Source organism: Jaculus jaculus, chromosome 15 (genome assembly GCF_020740685.1).
Source record: "Jaculus jaculus isolate mJacJac1 chromosome 15, mJacJac1.mat.Y.cur, whole genome shotgun sequence".
In the NCBI taxonomy this organism is placed as follows: domain Eukaryota; kingdom Metazoa; phylum Chordata; class Mammalia; order Rodentia; family Dipodidae; genus Jaculus; species Jaculus jaculus.
Genome location: NC_059116.1, coordinates 53,199,060 through 53,219,791, shown reverse-complemented (window position 1 = coordinate 53,219,791; position 20,732 = coordinate 53,199,060). Strand labels below are relative to the sequence as shown.

The 20,732-nt window shown below is 37.8% G+C and overlaps 1 protein-coding gene and 1 non-coding gene across 4 annotated transcripts in view; both read right to left on the bottom strand.

Annotated features, from left to right (window-relative positions):
• The window catches only part of Klhl14 (kelch like family member 14), a 111,693-nt gene that overhangs the window by 76,107 nt on the left and 14,854 nt on the right, over positions 1-20,732 (bottom strand). For all 3 annotated transcript variants that reach the window (XM_004666759.2, XM_045135328.1, XM_045135327.1), the window contains exon 3: positions 6,302-6,423. In XM_004666759.2, the coding sequence (XP_004666816.1) occupies positions 6,302-6,423 (122 nt within the window). The remainder of the gene's footprint in view (positions 1-6,301; positions 6,424-20,732) is intronic.
• Positions 9,273-9,405, bottom strand: LOC123455209. The gene has a single exon (XR_006633755.1). It is a non-coding gene; the product is annotated as a small nucleolar RNA SNORA33 (small nucleolar RNA).

The window sequence follows — 20,732 nt, the reverse complement described above, 5'->3', positions numbered from 1 at the left end:
AAGGATAGAAGTAGACTGAAATCAGGAAACAGAAGAACCAACTAAAGAATGCCAATGAGATATATCAAAAAGCAAGTTTATTATTCCTTGAATAAATATCAATTAAACCATTCTCCATTCTCAGATATAGAATATTATTTAACTCATTTACTTTGGCAAACAAATTCTGATGCAGAGTTTGTTTTCTCATTATTATTCATTTGACATTTATGAAGAGTAAATTCTTAAAGCATATATAGTTTATTATCTTTGTGACACTTTGTGACTCTATAAGCAATCTATGATAATTATCCCTGGGCCTCTTCTTGTGTGGAAGGGATCACAAGTGTCCTCTGGGGCCAGAGGAGAAAACCTATGAAACGATTATACAACCATTACCTTTATTTTCTGTGATCAAAGAATGCAAGGTCCCTAAGTTCTTGTGGAATATAGGAAAGAGTTACAATTAGTTGAAGGAAGATCATTAAAATGAGTTTCCCCTCCCTCTAGCAAAGGGAAGTTGAAATGGTCAAAAGCAGGAAAGATGGATAAAGAAGTCGTGATACATGCTCACAATGTAATTATAAAGAAGAATATAATTATGGCATTTGCAGGAAAATGGATGGAACTGAAGATGATTATGTTTACGTGAAATAAAGCAAACTTAGAAAGACGTATACTACATTTTTCTCTCATATGGGACTCTAGCTAACTAGTCCAGCTAAACTGGTAAACTCCAGTGAGAGACATTGTCTCAAAGAATAAGCTGGACAATGACTGAAAAGATATCTAATGTCAATCTCTGGCCTACACACACGCACACACGTCTCTGTAAATGCACCCTCCTTCAAGAACATGAACACACACATGCATACCAAGCACATTCAATATTATTTTTAATTAAAAAATAATATGCTAGTTTAGCTCTATCATTTTCCTAATCTTATTAATGAGAAAGTTTTCATTGGCATGTAGAAGAATAAATGGATACTCTGACATGTTTTCCTGTCATTGCTCAACATATGCAAGAGAAAAACACACAGCAAGCAGAACCTCTTATCTAAAATAGAGGGGAGAGGAAACTTGCTTCCCAGAAATACCTGTACCCATCAGTAAAGACATCATCTAGCATAAATAGGAGCAAAATAATATATCCATCAATAAAGAGACTGTCAGGCTGGAGAGATGGCTTAGTGGTTAAGGCAACTGTGTACAAAGCTTAAGGACCCAGGTTCAACTCCCAAGTATCCATGTAAAAGCAGTTGCACAAAGTGGCTCATGTATCTGGAGTTCATTTGCATTGGTTAGATGCCCTGGCCTATCTATCTATCTATCAACCTACCTACCTACCTACCTACCTACCTACCTACCTACCCTATTATCTATCTATCATTTATCTTTGATTTATCTATCAATCATCTGCCTCTTTCAAATAAATGAAATAAAAATTAAAAACTGTTAAAAATAAATAAAATAAAAAGACTGTCTAAATATGAGTGAGATTGTGGGCTCCTTGTTGTCCCACCACAAAAAGGTAAGGTGCTACTACATGTAAACTTCATGAAAACTTGGAGGTGTATTATTCAACATCTCTCTCTTATTATCATCATTATTATTATTGGTTTTTAAGGTAGGGTCTCACTCTAGCCCAGGCTGAATTGGAATTATTTACTATGTCATCTCAAGGTGGCCTTGAACTCATGGTGATCCTTCTTCCTCTGCCTCCCAAGTTCTGGGATTAAAGGTGTGCGCCACCACACCCAGACTCATACATCTCTTCCACAATGTACATGTGTCATGGGAATTGTTCTGTTGGATCACTGACTGCATCAAGGATTTTGGGCCTGCAGAGAGTAGACTTATTTTTCTGCATAGGCCATTTTAGTATTATGTCGCCTATAATGCTTTCTATTAAGTTAAAAATGTAATGAGAGGGGCTGGAGAGATGGCTTAGTGGTTAAGCGCTTGCTTGCCTATGAAGCCTAAAGACCCTGGTTCAAGGCTTGGTTCCCCAGAACTCACATAAGCCAGATGCACAAGGGGCACATGCATCTAGAGTTCATTTGCAGTGGCTGGGGCCCCTGGTATGCTCATTCTCTCTTTCTCTCTCTGTCTGTCTGTCACTCTCAAATAAAACAACAACAAAAATGCAATGGGAGACTGCATGCAGGAGTGAGGGACACAAGAAAGCAATACTATAAAATAAAATTAAGAGAAAAGGTGTCTCAACTGCACTTTTGTTATTAACAAGAAAGTACAGCAATGCCAAATACCCTAAAGTCACACAGGACTTCACAAGTCATTTTTACATGTTATTTCTCAGTACTGTTTCAGAGAGGCTTCATAGCTTGGTCACTGTTTTCAAATATCAGTTCTTTAATGTGTTAAATAGTGTTCCAAACAGGAAAATAAAAATACCTTCTGTGGGAGGGGAGGAGATGCCTCAGCATAAGGCACTTGCTTGCAAGCCTGACAGACTGAGTTTAACCACCCAAGATCCACACCAAAGCTGTACACAAAGTGGCTCCTGTATCTCTGATCCCAATATGTTTATGGGGTCAATGGAAGGCAGAGCCAGAAGACTCTGGAAGCTTGTGGGCCAGCTAGACTGGCGCAGAAGAAGTGGCTAAAACAAAATAACAAGGGAGATGTCTCAAACAGGCTGTCACTCAGCTAGCAAATGGAAAATTAACCATTTTTTTTTTAAAAAATAGTCTTGGGGACTGAATAGGTAACTTAGTGATTAAGGTGCTTGCCTGCGAAGCCTAAGGACACAGGTTCAATTTCCCAGTACCCATGTAAAGCCAGATGCACAAGGTGGCACATGCAGTGGCCAGAGGCCCTAGGATGCCCATTATCTTTCTTTCAACCTGCCTCTTTCTCTCTCAAATAAATAAATAATTGAAAATAGTCGTTTCAGTGACAGCAATTATTCCTTTTTGCTGTTTTGGAGAATCAAACCACTGGTTGGCTGAGTCATTTTATTTTGTTTTGTTTTATTTTTGCAGTGCTGGGGATTGAATCAGGAATTTATGCATACTAAGCATGTGTTCTACTTGTGAGCTATATCCCCAACCCTTGAAATTTTTAATGTTAATAGAGGCACTTTGTCTTCTCATTGATCATTTTACTCTGTTCTGCATTCCCCCTCATTTATTGTTCCTAGTCTGTTCACTTTCTCTCTCTCTCTCTCTCTCTTTCTTTCTTTCTTTCTTTCTCTCTTTCTTTCTTTGTAAGCAGAGAGAGAGAGGCAGATAGAGAGAGAATGGGTACTCCAGGGCCTCTAGACACTGCAAATGAACTCCAGATGCATGTGTCCCTTGTGCATCTGGCTTACATGGGTCCTAGAGAATCAAACCTGGGTCCTTTGGCTTCACAGGCAAATGCCTTAACCACTAAGCCATACCTCCAGCCCCCTGTTCAGTTTATTTCTTATGTAATATTTACAAAATACTCTTACTTCTTTATTATATATTGTGTGTAAATGGTGTGAGTCCTGCTGGGAGTATCTGTGGTTTTGGCTGGACAGTGTTCTCTTTCAAAGATTAGCCAATCTGGAAGATGGTTAGAGAAATGTTTGCTCAAGCTAAATGCTTGTTGTTTCACTTGTTAGTTTATATGGAGATAGTCATTAAATTGCAAAACAGATCCTGAGCTAGAAGATTGTCTTCTCCCTTGAACTATCTTCTTTGCATCCCTAAAATTCAGCATAGTACCCTTCTAGGCTCAAGAAATAACAGTGGAAAGTTCTGTAATTCTTAATGTTTCATTGGATTGGAGAAAAATTTGGATAATTTTGTATTCTGATGAGAGACATTTCTTCCATGCATAAATTCATGGTCTAGATAACATGGAACTTTGTCACTGATATGACTTGTTTCCTCAAATTTCATTAAAAGAGATGTCTTCATTATAAATTATTACAAACCAACAGGAATTAAGCCTCAACCTGAGACTACATAGTGAATTCCTGTTCAGCCTGGGCTAGAGTGATACCTTACCTCAAAAAACCACAACAACCAAAAAGAAAGAATTAAACCTCAATAGTACTTGAACAAATGTGGAACATATGCTCTAAGTTGGGGCAATGAAATCATGGCTTAGCAAGAAATACCTTATATATGGTATGATATGCATGTTCATATATATGTGGAAACACATGTGTATAGGTGGTTACACATGAAAGTGGAGTCCAGAGGTTGACATTGGGTATCTTCCTCAATCACATTCCATCTAATTTTTGAGACAGAGTCTCTATGGAGCACACAGATTTGATTAGCCTAGCTAGACCATGATTCCCAAAGATTCTTCTGTCTGCTTGAAGAAGGATTATTGCTGCACATATAAAGTAGACAGGACATCTGTGATATTAAGATATCGGTCTTGTGCTACCTTGATAGTGGTATGAAAATAACAGCAGTAGACCTGCAATTTTCTGAGTGCATGCCAAGTACTACAGATTTGTAAATGCAATATTATTTAAAAACATCCAAATAACTTTGACAAAAACAAAACTATGAACTAAAGATTTATAGGATTTACTCAAACTCAGAGATCTCTGTTTGAACCCAGGTTTCAAGGCTCTTTATTTTTTATTGCATCCATTTACAGAGAGATTCAATCATGCAGTGTGAAAACTTTAAATTCGGCGATTACATGTTGTGGACCATGAGTAATTAATAAATTCCTTTTCATGCTCAAAAATGTCCCAGTTTGTGCAATAAATTTGACAATTAATCTATCTCTAAGCATAACTTAAAGTGAACACAAGACCTTCTATGGGTATTGTTCATAATGCTTTAATGAATCCTTTTCTTTCTACTAGAAGGCCTCAGATGATAAGTACCAAATCAGAGGTGACTTGGGGTATTTGGAAAAACAGGTGGCATTTGGAATGAATATCATCTATTAATTGGGTCTAAGCTCTTATTTTGCCTTGTGTTCTATCTTATGTCTTTCTTCTTGACAATCTTTTGTCCTTTTCTCTCTGTCTACTTTTTAGTATTGTGGATTCTTATTTTACTTTAGTTTTAGTTCCTGGTGAATCTGAAAATGCAGTGTGATCATTTCTGAGATGTTGAAACCACTATCAACGGTATTCATCCAAAAAGGTATAAAAATCATTGTAGGACATCTCTAACTTAGTTTTTCTCTTCCCTCTTTGTCCTTAACCTTACTGTTTCTAGCCTACCAACTTCTCTACAACCATTGTATAGTGGCATCCAGGGCGTTCTCTTGATGCAGGGCCTGGACAATGCTACTGAATGTTTGGCTGGAGTAGATAGCAACTCACTTTATTAAGTCAGGCACCGCCTTGCATGTCTTTACTCTTCTAGGCAAACTCTTGTCCCGTTTTGATTATTTTAAGGGAACTATCAGGAAAAGCAAAGGGAACAATTTTTTAAAAAAACAACAAAAAAATCTAATAAAATAAGGAACTCCTTAAAAGCCACAGTGAAAAAAAAAAATCTTTCACTTCTGTTAGTTTTAAATGTATGGCTTTGATTTATGGACAAAAATTGCTCATTTATTATTTTATCTATATAGCTCGGGGCAATTTTGACAGTGAAAATTTAGTTTTATTGACCAGTGCAGTAACTGTGCCCACAAGGGGACTAGTGCACAGCCTACTGCACTCAAGAAACCATGATTCTGGATTCCATGACTGAGTCAGATTGGGAATCATAACCAATACAACAATAAGTTCCAAATCTCAGTGCCCAAGGCAAGAGGCTTGCTGTAAAACACAATCACCCTTCAAGGAGGGAAGGAGGGTGTCTTGGCTGGAAGTTTGCAGCCACAATTTAATACAGTTGGGTTAGGCTACAAATATATCTGTCCATCAAGATATGAAGCAGTCCTAGGAGGTCATTTCTGAAAAAAAATAAAATTGGTTCCCAAGACTAAAGAAGGGCAAGAATGCTTAAAAAGTGAAATTAATCACCATAACAAACTAGACCACTATTTGAATATGAGAAAAAATAAGTGTTATTAAGTAATTTTTCAATTTTATGTCAACAACAAACTCTAATAGGGAGAATTCTGCTCCTTGTGCCCCATCCCCATCCATTCCAACACACACAGAAACACAAACCAGGACACTGATTTCAGGCTAATGTTAATTTAGGACTATGCATCTACCAAGTTGGCCACCTAGGCAATATTAATTTAGTCTTTTATTTTAAATCTTTCATGACATATAAACAAACCTCTACAGAGTAATAAACCAATAAACATCTAATTTGATGAACCATGTCTTCCAATTCATCAAGACAGTTCTAACCTGAAATAAATAGGTGAATACATAAATAAGTATACTTACTTGTGAGTATTTTCCAGGTCTTCTTTTCTTCATCATAATACTGCACCAGATTGCTGGGGAGCCTGTCCGGTCCAGGAGGCAGACCTCCAACCAAAAGCAGCATTTTCTTGTTAGAGCGAATTCTTCACCCAGAACAAAAGAAGAGATAAATAACCACATTGTAGTAGAGTCTTTTTAGTGGCTACAAAATCATAACCATCAAAAGTCTCTCTTGCTTTCTGATTCCTATTTCATTCTTTCCTGTTCCTTCTCCCATTCAGAGCTCAACATTTTTTGAACAAAGTGGAAAAATGACCAGAAGAGCTGCATATCTCTTTACTCATGGAATAATAATCTCCCTTTATGCAATTTGTTAGAGGTTCATTCTAGAACGACCTTTTTCTTATATTATCCCTTTAAATCATCACTCTTTACAGCTGAGTACACATGAAATGCTTTAGAGTTTTGCTAAGGTTAAGCATTAAAGTTGTATGTCAAAAATCATATTAGTCAAAAGCATTATTATAAGCCATTCTCCACTCAAAGAACCTTGAAAAAAATTAAGGTTATGCAGAGAGTTTGTGAGTCAACCCTTTAGTCACCCAGGGAACTTTAAATACCAGTTGGGTACAATTAAAAGCACAGGAATAACGGGGGTGGGTTTTCCAGTTTGAACTTGAAATTTTTGTTTGTTTGTTTAATTTAGCTTAGACTTCTGTCTCTATCCTCATCCCCTCACTGTAGCTCACCCTCCCCTCCACTCTCCTCCTGTGCACCACTGGCAATACAGCAGCACCAATTGGTAAAAAACGAGACTGATGTTGTTGTGAGCCTCCCCAGAGTGGAGCCCTGCCAATGCTTGCCACTGATCCAGCGGCATGAACCTGCTCAACTGTGCAAAGTCACTCTAATTCCCTCCCCCTGTTTTTCTACCTTCTCCCCCAGGGGGCAACCAGTGAAAGGAGTGACTACCCACCCATCAAGAGCTGGCAATTCACTGCTATTAACCGTGACTGTGATTCCCAGTCTGCCTGGCAGTTCCTGAGAACAGGCCTGCGATGTCTCATATGCAGTAAAAGCTATAAGATGCACCCTGGCTGGCCCATATGACCTGATGGATGTACAATCCTCAGGAACAATAATGGATTGAGTACACTTGCCATTGAAGCAAGGAGAGGAAGCCTAGACCCCCACAAGGGCCCTGCTGATTTAACAGTCACTTTACATATAATTGAACTTTTCATTTACCTGAAAGGCTCAAGTGGTGGTGGAAGAAACAGCACAACCATGATTGAACAGAAAAGTCAATAAATACAAAAGGGACCACAACCTACAGTGTAGCTCTGAATCTTATAAGGACATATTTGGCCAATTCTGCTGAAAGAATGCTTGGAGATAGGCCTTATGGAAGAGCCTTCTTTGTGGTTAAGAATCTAACATGCAGAGAGTTAACTTAATACAGTTAGTGACATTTTCATAGAAAGGAAAGGAACAAGAGAATGCTTTTAATGAAACTCTTGTGTGACTTGTTAGAAAAAAATACCTTTTGCAGAAGCTAAGCTGAAGAGATAGCAATAGAGTGAGCTATGCTGATAAAATGACGTGCAATTTACAGCTTGAAACATTAATTTTATCATCCTGTGGATATAGTTGAATGAAAATAAAAGCAAACAAACCCAACTTTTTTAAATGGAATGCATACTTGAACTACATCATTATGCCTTCTAGGCCACCAGTTGGCCAACAAAAACAGAACATATAATACAAAGGGCTCCACACATTGAGAATTTCATTGACTAGTGGATTTGTGACACACATTAAAGAAAATCAATGCAGTAAGCACCTCTTTGTTTATTTGGAAGTAATACACATTCAATTCATGTGCCATATAATTTCATAAGTGCATGGTCACAGGACTGATATATTGGCATTCTTTTTAACTGCATCTTTTAGTCCAAATAACCAACTATTCTATTTGTTTAAAAGAAGTCAAGATGAAAGCAGAAGTCTTTTCAAGTTTTTGTAAGTTCACATATGTAAACAGCCTTGGTTATTGGAAGTTACATCCTATATCTAACATCACAAATGTTGAGAGTGCAGTGGGTGAGACCGACTAGTATACACAGAACAAACACAGAGTAAAGGACTCTGGCAAATGATGCTAGTGACAAAAGCCAAGTGGCTAAACTGTTTAAATGTTAAATAAACCTAAGTGCTTTAAAATGGGTTTGGCCAAAGGATAAATGCATAGTTCAGGTACGTCCGTATGGTTATTATGTTCATTGATAAGGCTAGTTCTCTGAGCTACCTCACTGGTAGTAAGACCAATGGAGTATCTCTGTAGACAAGAGAAAGATCTAGAGTCTTTGTGTTCTCCACTTGAAAATCCAGTTATGTATTCTCTAAGAACTGAACTGAAACTTTCAACTTAGAAGCTACCTAATAGTTAGCTAGGTAACTGCTTCCACCCTTACCAATGACAACATGACTAACAATGAAAGAGTCCATACATGAAAGATAAACCCCAGTCCATCCTCCATAAGGGATACAGTGAAATATTCCATGGAAGAAAAGAAATTCCAACTTGTTCTTATTAGTTGTATGTTTTCAAGCTAGAGGCAGTATTCTGAATGCATTATGCATGGGTTTCTTGTGAGTAAAGACACATTCCAAATCTTTTGCACTGTTATATTTAAATTGTCATTCATTCAATTTGTCTCTAAAGCTAGTTACACAATTTTCCAACCCAATAATGATATTCTAAATAAAACTTAAAGCTCTACTTTGTGAAGGAAGACCACACAGAACTCAAACTTAAAAGAAGCTGCATTCAACAGAAGAAAGAATACAGAAAATGCCCAAACATACCAAAGTGTTTATCTCACCATTTTTTTCTTCAAAAAAATATGCAATTTATTAATTCTTAGCTTTCATTAAACTTAGAACAAGTTACATTAAAATTAAGTCTTATGAAAATGCTTCAACATTAAGGTATTGTAGCCATTTTCAGGTACCTTAATGACCTCAACTGTCCTTAAGGCTCGTAACATGGCATCACTATTGCCAGCTCTCTACATTTCTGCAGAAACACATTCAGATAAGCAGACCAATTAGTTAGCTGGCTTTCACCATTTTTTGATAGTATATTGACTCTCAAACAAACTAAAGTGGTAGATCTAACTGCATTTTAGAGTAGTGAGAAAGTTCCCATATTTATTATAGGAAAACACATTTGGACCTGACATAAAGCTATGTATAACTTTCTGTATCCAAAGAAAGGCAACTAATAGAAATGACTCCACATTCTATATTGCTTAAGAATGATCCAATGAGGGCTGGAAGGACGGCTTAGCAGTTAAGACATTTGTCTGCAAAGTCAAAGGACCCAGGTTTAATTCCCTAGGACCCACATTAGCCATATGCACAAGGGGGCACACGTGTCTGGAGTTCGTTTGCAGTGGCTGGGGGCTCTGGCGTGCCCATTCTCTCTCTCTCTCTCCCTTTCTCTCTCTCCACCACTTTCTCTGTCAAATAAATAAGCAAATAAAAAGAATTATACAAATGAGAAAAATCATCACATATTTTACTTTGATAAAAAATATAGCATTAACTATTCAATTACTTCTAGAAATTAATATACATGAATAAATCCTGTGGAAAATCTTTCATTCTTTATACAACATGCAATTATAATAGTGACACTGACAATAATGACAGATAATAATGAATATGTATTGGGTATTAAACCCCTGATTATCATGCTATCTATTTTATGTACGTGAACTTCAATTAGAAAACACCTTTATAAAGATACATTGTAAGTTGAAAAAACAAAATTAATAGAATCTGAATCATGGTGCTGAAAGGGTACCAATGAATTTTTTTTCTAAATAATTCAGGCAAAGCCCTACAATCTTCATTTTAGGGTTACCAAAATCTACAAATGTCATTGACTTCAATCTTTGGAACTCCATATGGCAATATGGCACTTTTTTTTAACCTAAGGAACCAGTTTAGTCATAATTAATTTACTTTTAATGTTATTTAAATATTCCTTTCATTACTCACCTTAGTAACACTATGACCAAAGCAATATATTTAAAGGTTAAAAAACATATGAAAGTTTAAGCAAAAAAGTTGAATATGTCATTTTAACAATATATTTAGATGCCTTTTATTTGAGTTTCTTAATTTCTATATCAAAAAATATGAGAGGCCAGATGTTTATCTTTTCTGTGATACATGATGAAAAAGTCATGATTCCCTAGATTGCAAGAGGAGTTTTCACCTGTTCAAAAATCAGTTGGTTTATAGACATGATAGAACTACTGACATACATTTGCACAAAAATTGTTTTACAGATGCTAAATATTTCTAATATATATAAAGCAAAGCAGTTTGCAATATTCTAAGAATTATTAGATAATAAAGTTTGAAGAGAACATTGTGACAATGTTGTTCAGTGGTCCTCAAGTATAGTCAGTTTACCACGATCACTTGAGGGGATTAAATCTGTTTCTTCTTTACAGAGATTCTCAGTTCCAGTGGGAAGACTGGCTCCTTGTGATAAGGCCTTAAAAAACAAGTGTCTCAGAGTCTAACACAAAACCAATTAAGTCTAGTTCTTTACAGAGGTAGACATCTTTTGATATTTTATAAGTAATCATTCTTAAGTATTTAGACATTTATAATGAAATAGACATGTCTACTCTCACTTGGAAGGTTGCTGGACAGTTGTGTTAATTCCCTATTTCTTCTTATGCTGAGCTGGATAACATTTATAGGAATTCTAGAACACAGCTTCATAAATTATGGATTGTTATGTCTTATGGGAGAATTGATGGCAGGAGGGCCACAAAAAAAAATAGAACGGTAAAAAGTTTTTGAATGCACAGTGACCAAAACTCAATTAACAATCAATGTAATGAGTTCCAGGTGGTTCTGGCAGCACTCATTGCATCACACAGCCTCACTGTCACCTTTGTTCTGACATGCCACATGCACACTTCACACTGCATGCCACCCAGCCGCACAACACTAATGAACACTGCCCGAAACACCTCAGCTCAGACTTATGCTGACTGTATGCTACGAATTGCAGTTTTACTATACAGAGTTTTCTGCTTTTATGGAAACATAATGGCTTAATTATAGAAAACAGAGAATATGTTCTTACCATTATTCCTAAGCACATGTCAAGTTAGTGCACCTTTAGATAGTATTACATTAGGATGTTTAATTTTGAAAAGCATTGAATTGTTCAGTTTCATTTAACAAAATTGTTAAATTAATTTTGGCTTGGGCCTAGAAAAGAGTTTTTAACAACTTTTGAAATGGCCTTCACCATATTTCTTCCATTTTGTACTTATGAGTTTATGCAAAGCAGACTTCTTAGCATTTTAATTCCTGGTTAGGACTAGTGTTCTGTTTATGTCACCACATGGTGAGAGGGGTTGGGTGTCGGAAGATAAAGCAAGCTCTTTCTGATTGTCTCTTAAGAGGACCCTAAATCCATTGCAAACACCTTTATGACTTAATTATCTTCCAAGGCCCTATACCCAAATACTGTCACATTGGGAATTAGGATTTCACATATGAAATTTGAAGATACAGGGGCATAACAGTTTAATCCATCTAGTTCCACTCCATGGGCTATAGGACTGGAGGATTTTATAGCAATTTTACCAGACCTTTACCAAACCTGGGAAAGCCCCCTGAGCTGAATCTGGATTACATATGAAAAATATTTATGTAGTTTGCATAGTAATCAATTGATAAATGATAGCTATTAATATTGTGCATAATTATTAACCTTTCAAAGCACTTATTTGAAAATAATATCTGGAACTTTGGTGTTTTTATTGCTTCGTAGCCTTTCAGACTCCATATGTTACACCGTTTATAAACAACCATAATATTTACTGTGTAAGCAGGTTTAACAAAAATGTGAAAGCAATGGGTTTCCTCCAGCAGTACTGATCCAGGATTCCTTCATAAGTTCAACCTGCCCCCTCTCTCTCTCCCTCTCTCTCTCTCTCTCTCTCTCTTTTGCTATAAGCTTTCTCCATCAAGGCAGTCATTGAACCCAAGCCACTAAACCTTAATGCATTCTTGATTTTCCTACTTTCTTACTAAGTTCTGTGAGCTTTGTATTTGTGCTGCTTCTTAACTCTATTCATTCTAACCAAGTTGCTATCAGCCTGCTTCTGTTAGAGTAATTGTTCTAAGTAAGTAATAGTCCTGCACCAGTACCAAATCTCTGTGTTCCTGTACTGATGTAACTAGCTTCCAGATTTTTATGCTTGTGTGAACATACATGTATGTTTGTTTGTGTGTAAGTGTCTATATGAGTATGCATGTATGTGTGGAGGCCAGAGGAAATATTTCAGGTTTTATCCTCAGAAAGGACATCTATCTCTTTTGAGATAGGGTCTGTCAATGACCTGGAGATTACCAGTTAGGATAGGTTGGCTAGTCAGTGAGACTGATCCCCAGGGATTCTCCTGCCTCTGCCCACTAGTAGTTGCGATTACAGGTGTGTGCCACCATGCTTGGCTGATCTGGAATTTACTATGTAGTCTTAGGGTGGCCTTGAACTCAGGGTGATCCTCCTACCTCTGCCTCCGAGTGCTAGGCTTAAAGGCATGTGCCACCACACCTGGCCATGTTTGGTGTTTTGCTTGGGTTCTACCGATCAAACTCTGCAGCAGGTTCTGGGGACTAAGTACTTTGCCCACAAGGCTATTTCCCTAGAGTCCACCTTCTATATTTTGTTAATGAATTCTAACAAAGCCTGACACAAAAGACCAATCTGAAAGATCAGCCTGAAAGAATTCCCCATTTCCTATCATCTGTGCAATGCACATCCCCCCCATTATAGTGCCTCTGCTCTCTCTTCCTCTTTTTCTGTATCATAGATAAATTCCTTGTTTGACATTCATTTTAGGAACAAGAGAGTTTATGAGTCAAGATGTGGAAAAAAAGAAAAGAAAAGAAAGGAAAAGAAAAGAAAAAGTAAAGAGAGTAAGAAGAGAAGCTCCACATGGAAAATGTTTAGACCATAGGGAAAAAGTAGAAGGTCCTGAGGCTGGGCTAAGAGGTGGCTTCAAAAGCCAGCAAGCCTTCCAGAAACTTCCAGCCAGAATAGTATCCAGAGCTCCCCAAAGGAGAACTGTTATCCTTTTCTTGAAATTTTCCAGGGAAGTAAACTCCCTTGAGAATTTTTTCCAGCTGATTTGCTATTGTATTTAGGTTTCTTTATCATAGCTGTTCTTGGTAATTACACAGAAGCTTTCATGGGAAGAGCCTTTAAATAGACCTAATAATGCCTCTCTGAGGTAGGTAAACACACAGTATCATTATCCCCATTTAACAGACCAAATAATAGAGGAAGGGGGCTTGGGCATCTTTTCCAGTATCTCCACATGAGTTTTATTATCTTCATTTCACAGGGGGATATCCCTGGGGTTTTTCTCCCACAACTCTTCAAGTGACTCAAATGTGGCTCTGAGAGCCTCAGCTTCCCATCCTCTTCCTCCCACCACCAGTCTGGCTATGTGTTGAATACAGAATGATCTTTTTTGTTGTTGTTAATGGAAGGAACTATAGAGCTGTTTGGTCATACCAGCATGACAACATATGCTGAGATAGTTTCTGACTGTATAAGAAAGGAAAAAGACTTTGTACATAGTAGGTATCCACCAATACTGGTGTATGAATGAAGCTATGCTATGTTGAATTAAAAAAAAAAAAAAAAGAGGGTTGGGGCTGGAGAGATGGCTTAGCACTTAAGCAGCTTTCCTATGAAACCTAACCACCCAGGTTTAATTCCCCAGTACCTATGTAAGCCAGATGCATAAGGTAGTGCATATGTCTATAGCTAGAGGCCCTGGCATGCCCATTCTTGTTCTCTATCTTCCTCTTTATCTCTCAAATACATAAAGGAATAAAAAAAATTTAAAAGAGGTCTGGAGAGATGGGTTAGTGGTTAAGGCACTTGCCTGTGAAACATAAGGACCCAGATTTGGTTCCCTAGTACCCACATAAGCCTGATGCAGAGTGGGGCATGCATCTGGAGTTCAGTAGCAGTGGTTAGAGGCTCTGGCATGCCCATTTTTCTCTCTTTCTATCTGCCTCCCCCACTCCCAGCCTCTTTTGTTTCTCAAATAAAAATAAATAAAAATCATAAAGACAAAACAAATGAGTGAATATCACTTGTCAAATAAGTGAAAGTTAGGAACATGATATTCATGCCACATATTATTTTTTTAATTTTTAATTTTTATTTATTTCTTTGAGAGTGACAGAGAGAGAGAGAGAAAGAAGCAGATAAAAAGAGAGAGAGAATGAGCATACCAGGGCCTCCAGCCACTGCAAACGAACTGCAGATGCGTGCTCCCCTTGTGCATCTGGCTAACGTGGGTCCTGGGGAATCAAGCCTCAAACCAGTGTACTTAGGCTTCACAGGCAAGTGCTTAACTACTAAGCTATCTCTCCAGCCCCATATATTATTTTATTATTTTTTGTCTGCAGTCAGTTTTATTCTGGCATTTTCAAATACAACGGTTGATTCTCAACTCCCTCTCCTCATCCACTATAGTAGACAGCTTCATAGTGCAGGGATGAACATGTAACCAAACGTAGTTTTATGGAAGGAAGGGATTTATTTCAAGCTTACAGATCTAGAGGAAGTGCCATTAATGGTGGAAGAAGATAGCTCCAATTCATAAATCCAAGCAGAAACAGAAAAACCATCATCATCCAGCAAACACCCAAAAGACTTTTCTGGGTGATTCTAATATGCAATACATATTAAGAATAATTGTTTAAGCAATTATATAATAATGGACTTCATAGGTTTTTTATTTATAATATGTCTTAAACTATAATAATACCCAAACTATCCAGATAAATTTACAAAGATTTATCAGGTACCACATAGAATAAGCTCACATCTTACAAAGAGCAGGTAAACCATACTTAGGGGAACTGTACAATGAATCAAAGCCAAGACTTCAAAATCAGTTGCTCTGAAACTTGTCTTAGACCTCTGCCACTTTCTACATGTGTGGTCATTAGATCAGTACCTATAGTTTTGTTTTGTTGAGACAGAATCTCATTATGTGATCTAAACTCATCTTAAACTTGTGGTCTATCTGCCTCAGTCTCCTGAATGCTGGGATAATAGGCATGTTTGGCAAAGATCAACATTTTTATTTGTAATAGCATTGAACTTTGCATGTGTAGTTGGCCGTCTTCCTATATCTTTGCTGTTCACTTCAGCCCCCTTTAGCTCACAGACAATTGTCTCCAACACATACTTACTCCAGAAAGTTCATGCCCTTCAGCATGTAGATGTGTAATTTACGTATGCTATTGCTTCTTTCTTCCAGACATTAGATTGGTGCATTGGTTGACAACAACAGAGGCAGATAGGACACACAAAACAACTCAAGGTCTTGATCTGAGTCTATGAAATGTGGTCCCTCTCCTTGAACTAAATCACAAGTCTCAAGGGCTGGGACAGATTTATTTTGAATTGGACACAGGTCTTGATGCTCTATTTGAGGGCCTTTGCTTTATGAGGGACAATGGCTTCCAGCCAACTTTATATTCACTACATTTGTCCCTCTCTTCTCTGCCGCCTGGATGAAAGCTTCCTTTTGTCAAATGGAAGATATTTTTGTCAAGTACCTTCCTTGCTTTATTATCTATAATCCCTAGTTCTGCTATGTAGTATTTTGTGCTTTTCTTCTGAAGCTCTTCCACTGCAGAGAAAACAGCATGCCATTAATCCTCCTCACATACCTGGGAAAAAGTTGCATGGCGCATATTAGCTCTCAACCTCACATTCCCACCTGAAAGCAGGATGCAGGCTCTCACTGCTCCTTAGCATGCACACTTGATACTGAACTTGCTGGTGAGAGCAACCAACATTTGTGTGATAGAAGAAAGCACTTCTCATGGCAGAGAGAAGTGGTTTTATGTAGTGGGTAATGAAGGAGCCATTCAAATTCTATGTGGCCTTGCAACAAAAGGAGACAAAGCATTCACAGTCACCCTAGAAATGGACTCCTAAGAAATGCCTGCACTTCAGACCCAAATAAAGTCCACTTATTAGAGTATGCATCCTCTGGAGAACTAATATTATCACTGAAAATTTTCATTCTCCCTCACTCATCGGGCTGCTTTTGGGAGAAATGACAGTGACTTACTGACCTAAGGAAACTTTGGCACCTAGTGCACAAGAAAGGGTACAGAAAGACACAAGGTCATAGAATAATAATGCAAATTCAATTTGAAGATAAAGAATATCCTGATAAAGCAATGTTTCCAAGAGGCTGAGATGTGAATTAAAACAACTATTGTAACAAAATAGCATGCTGAAGAAAGAAGATTAAGCATTCAAGAGACACAAAGGTACAATGGTAGGTCACCCTGCATCATATGGGGTCCATTTTCCTCCATCAGTATAGCTCCAGGGAGAGATTCCTTGTGGGAAACTCCAAAGTTGGCTCCAAGGCATTGCAGCCAGCCTCCTGCCAAGCAAGGCTCTTTCCAGTTGGAAAGTCACTGCAGGAGTGGCCATGCAGGGAGATAGTGAGAAAAGTTAGTTAGTCATAGGGATGCTAAATCCAGGCTTTCCATGAAATATTTATTGTCAGAAACAGATGTCTGTCTTCAAGAATCAAAGTTATAGTGGATGCTGTGTACAGAACCCCAAAATTTGTTTCTAAGTGGGGGAGTAAATTCTATGATGCCATCCTAGTGCTAAGTTGTAAAAAAGAAGCTATTCTTATTTGGAGGTAGGTCTGTCCCAAGGGAGTGAGGTTGGCATGGGTGTGTAGCTTGTGGGATCCAGGGATACCTTGCTGCTATGGGTGGAATAGGAATCTCATCTTCTCTTTTCCTTTGCCTCCCAATGAGGAGCAGGTCTATCAGTTCCATGCTGCTTGAGGAACCCCCTAGAGGTGATGGGACTAAAGAATACCCTAGCTAGGGGGCTCTGATGTCTAGGAGACCTTCTTCCCAAGTGTGCCTGAAAGTACCCTGAAAGGACTCACAGAGACCCACTTAATCAACCATTCCACAGCAATTTTTTCTTCAATTTTCAAATTTCTGACATGCAGAAACAAATTACTTTGTCAAAGTTTACAGCATATCCAAAATTTGGATTGTCTGCACTCTCATGCATGACATGAATCATTCTGCAAATGCTCCAGGACATAAGGTACCCAAATTTAATCACAAGGGAGTAAGTTTCCTAATGACCATTAATTTCAAAACTTTAGCTAGGACTCATTTCTCTTTTTGTTCTTGTTATATTTCTTTTAATACAAAGGTGCAACAAATATTCTCAAAATGTATGTTGTAGAAAATTACTACTAATAGGTTCTCCTGTCTTCTATAGGCAAATAGCAAATTGGAAAGCAGAAACAGAATATTTTATTACTGTTATTTTTCTGTGTGGTCGAATATCCACTGGAAGTAAAATCTCCTTGGATCCTTATAACTTCCTGGTACTGGCATCAGCCTACTTAGACTTTGAGGAAGACATACATATTTTAAAAGCTTTATGATTGATTCTTAAGAAAACTACAGGTTTCTACAGAGTATTTTTGGATGAGGAAGGAAGGTCTGCATTTTTTTTCCATTGCTAGTCTTGTATCATTGGAAGAGACAGGAACAAGTTTCTGAGCTGATCACTGTATAGTTGTCAGTGTACCTTTGTGTTCATAGTTCAAGTTGAAAGAGAACATTCCAGCTACTTTCCTTACCTTGTTTTCTAATTTGCATGCATATGTGACGGATTGAAAGATGTTTCCCCAAATTCATAGGTTAAAGTGCTAAACCCTAACATGACTATATTGTATATATGCCTTAAAAAGGCACACCCATACACATGTGTGCCCACATGTATACAAACACATGCATACAAACATCATCATATACAAGCAAAGAAAAACAAACTACTATTTTCTGGAACTTAACCCATTGGTTTGACCCCACTATCTCTTTCCTTTACAGGGATGCCTCCTCCTTTGGGCTGGAGTTTTTCTAGTCTATTTATTTGCTGATGCAACTTTCCATACCCCAACTATGGAGAAATTCCAAACCCTGATTTCATTAAAGTTGATGCTTAAATATTTCAGCTTGGCAGTGTCTCTTTTCTATCTTTTCTGTCCTTCTAAAATATGAGGAAGTCTGAGAAACACTTGAAGTTTCCCAGTATTCTACATGCTCTAAAATGACTTCTGCCAAAGGTAGCATATGCTCTCTCAAGATGAAAACAAAAACAAACCCCAGAATACCCAACAAGTGTAACAAAGCCTGACTAATTTAGAAAGGTTAACTTGGAATCTGTTGGTGACATTTTCTAAAAACCATGAAGTCACCACTTACCTGTTCCCTTGAATATACACATAAAGAAATCTTCATGTAAATTATTTATGCCTCCTCTTAAGAACTGATGGCGGATCAGAGTTATCACTGTTATCTAAGAGATGTAAATCTTTAACAGAAAGCAAAAATTATTTGTTCATAATAATTCAAATAAAATAGAAAATTTTCTGTCCAGAAACATAGAAATTAAACTCCCAAAGTGATTTGCTAGCCTTTCTTCCTGTGTGGTCACTCCCAGACTCAGTGAGTGAAGTGGCATTACCTAACCTATTTAGCATAACAAAAATAGAGGTGTGGGAAGATGGCCCAGTTTTGGTAAAGTTCTTGCCATGTAGGTTTGAGGACCTAAATGTGGATCTCCAGAACCTATAAACATGACTGATGCGCATATCTGTAATCCCAGCCTTCCAACAGCAAGATAACAAAAGAATCCCAGAAGTTTGTGGGCCAGCCAGGCTGGCATTGGCAATAATGAACAAGGGATCCTACCTAAAATAAAGTGAAAGGCAAACAGATACCGGAGGTTGTCCTGTGACCTACACACACACACACACACACACACACACACACACACACACACGAGAGAAAAAGACAGAGAGAGAGACACACACATACACAGAGAGAGAGAGAGAGAGAGAGAGAGACAGAGAGAAAGAGAGACAGAGAGAGAGAAATAAGCAGCATTTAATTAAAAAGAGTAGAAGCAATTTCTTGTCAATAGCTGCAGATTTTTTTTTGTCTCTGAGGAAAACTGTAAAAGGATTGTATCGGGGGACAGAGGAAGGTGCCTAAGTCACTACAACAATGAATTTAGCTTTTCTGTGTCAGAATCTGCATTGGTGATGTGTGTAGTGAAGCCCTTATCTGAGTCTCAGCCAAGACTGAAAATCTTGTGCCTTGCTGTTACCTGCTGATCCCCACAAGGAATGCTTTTGCTTCACTATTAAACTGAGAATTTCTAATTTTTTGTTTTGTTTTCTTTGACATATTTCTTTTTATTCTGTAGTGATTATTGTATGTTACCCCTATCTTGGCAGTCAATCCTTTTTCATTTCCCTAAACTAATTATTATATGAACATTATTGTGATAAATACCATATAGCCAAAGGATTTGAATAGATACTGATCCAAAAATTGGTCAGTAAGCCTACAAAAAGATGTTCAACATGAGATGATTAGTTAGCAGGAGTGTGCAAACCATGATGACATCGCACTTCATGCTCACCTGGACTGCTGAAAAAGAGGCTGTGGAGAAGTCTGAACGTCATTCACTGCTGGTGGGAATGTGAAATGGTGTACCTGCTTTGGAAACATCTGGCAGTTTCTCCAAAGGCTAACCATTTCTAACTGAGTTATCATATGAGCCGGTACTACAATGCACAGGTATAGATTCAAGAGACATGAAAACATATGTCCACACAAATGTTTGCATATGGATACCCATAGCAGCATAAGTCATAACAGCAAAGAGTAGATTGCTGTTCACCCACAAAAGACTAAAGTCCTGTCAACATGCTACAACATGGGTATGTGAATATGCTATGCTACAATAAAGAAGCCAACCAAAAAAAAAAAAAAAAAACAAAAAAAAAACTATGACTGGGCATGATGGTCCCAGTACTTGGGAGGCAGAGGTAGGAGGGATCACTGTGAGTTCAAGAAGGCCATCCTAAAACTACATAATGAATTCCAGAGCAGCCTGGGCCAGGGTGAGTCCTACCTTGAACTCCCCCCCCCCACAAAAAAAAATACAATGTATGCTGGGAGTGGTGGTACATGCCTTTAATTCCAGCACTTGGGAAACAGGTAGAAGGACTGCTGTGAGTTTAAGGCCAGTCTGAGACTGCATAGTGAATTCCAGGTCAGGCTGGACTACAGCAAAGGCCCTACCTCAAAAAAAAAAAAAAAAATACTATGTCATGTGTCATACTATTTTCACATAACGCCCATAATAGATAAGTCAACAGAGACAGAACATAGATTGGTGGTTATGCAGGGCTAAGGGTGAGAGAGATAGTAGTAATGGTTTTGAGGAATGAGCCTTTGCTCA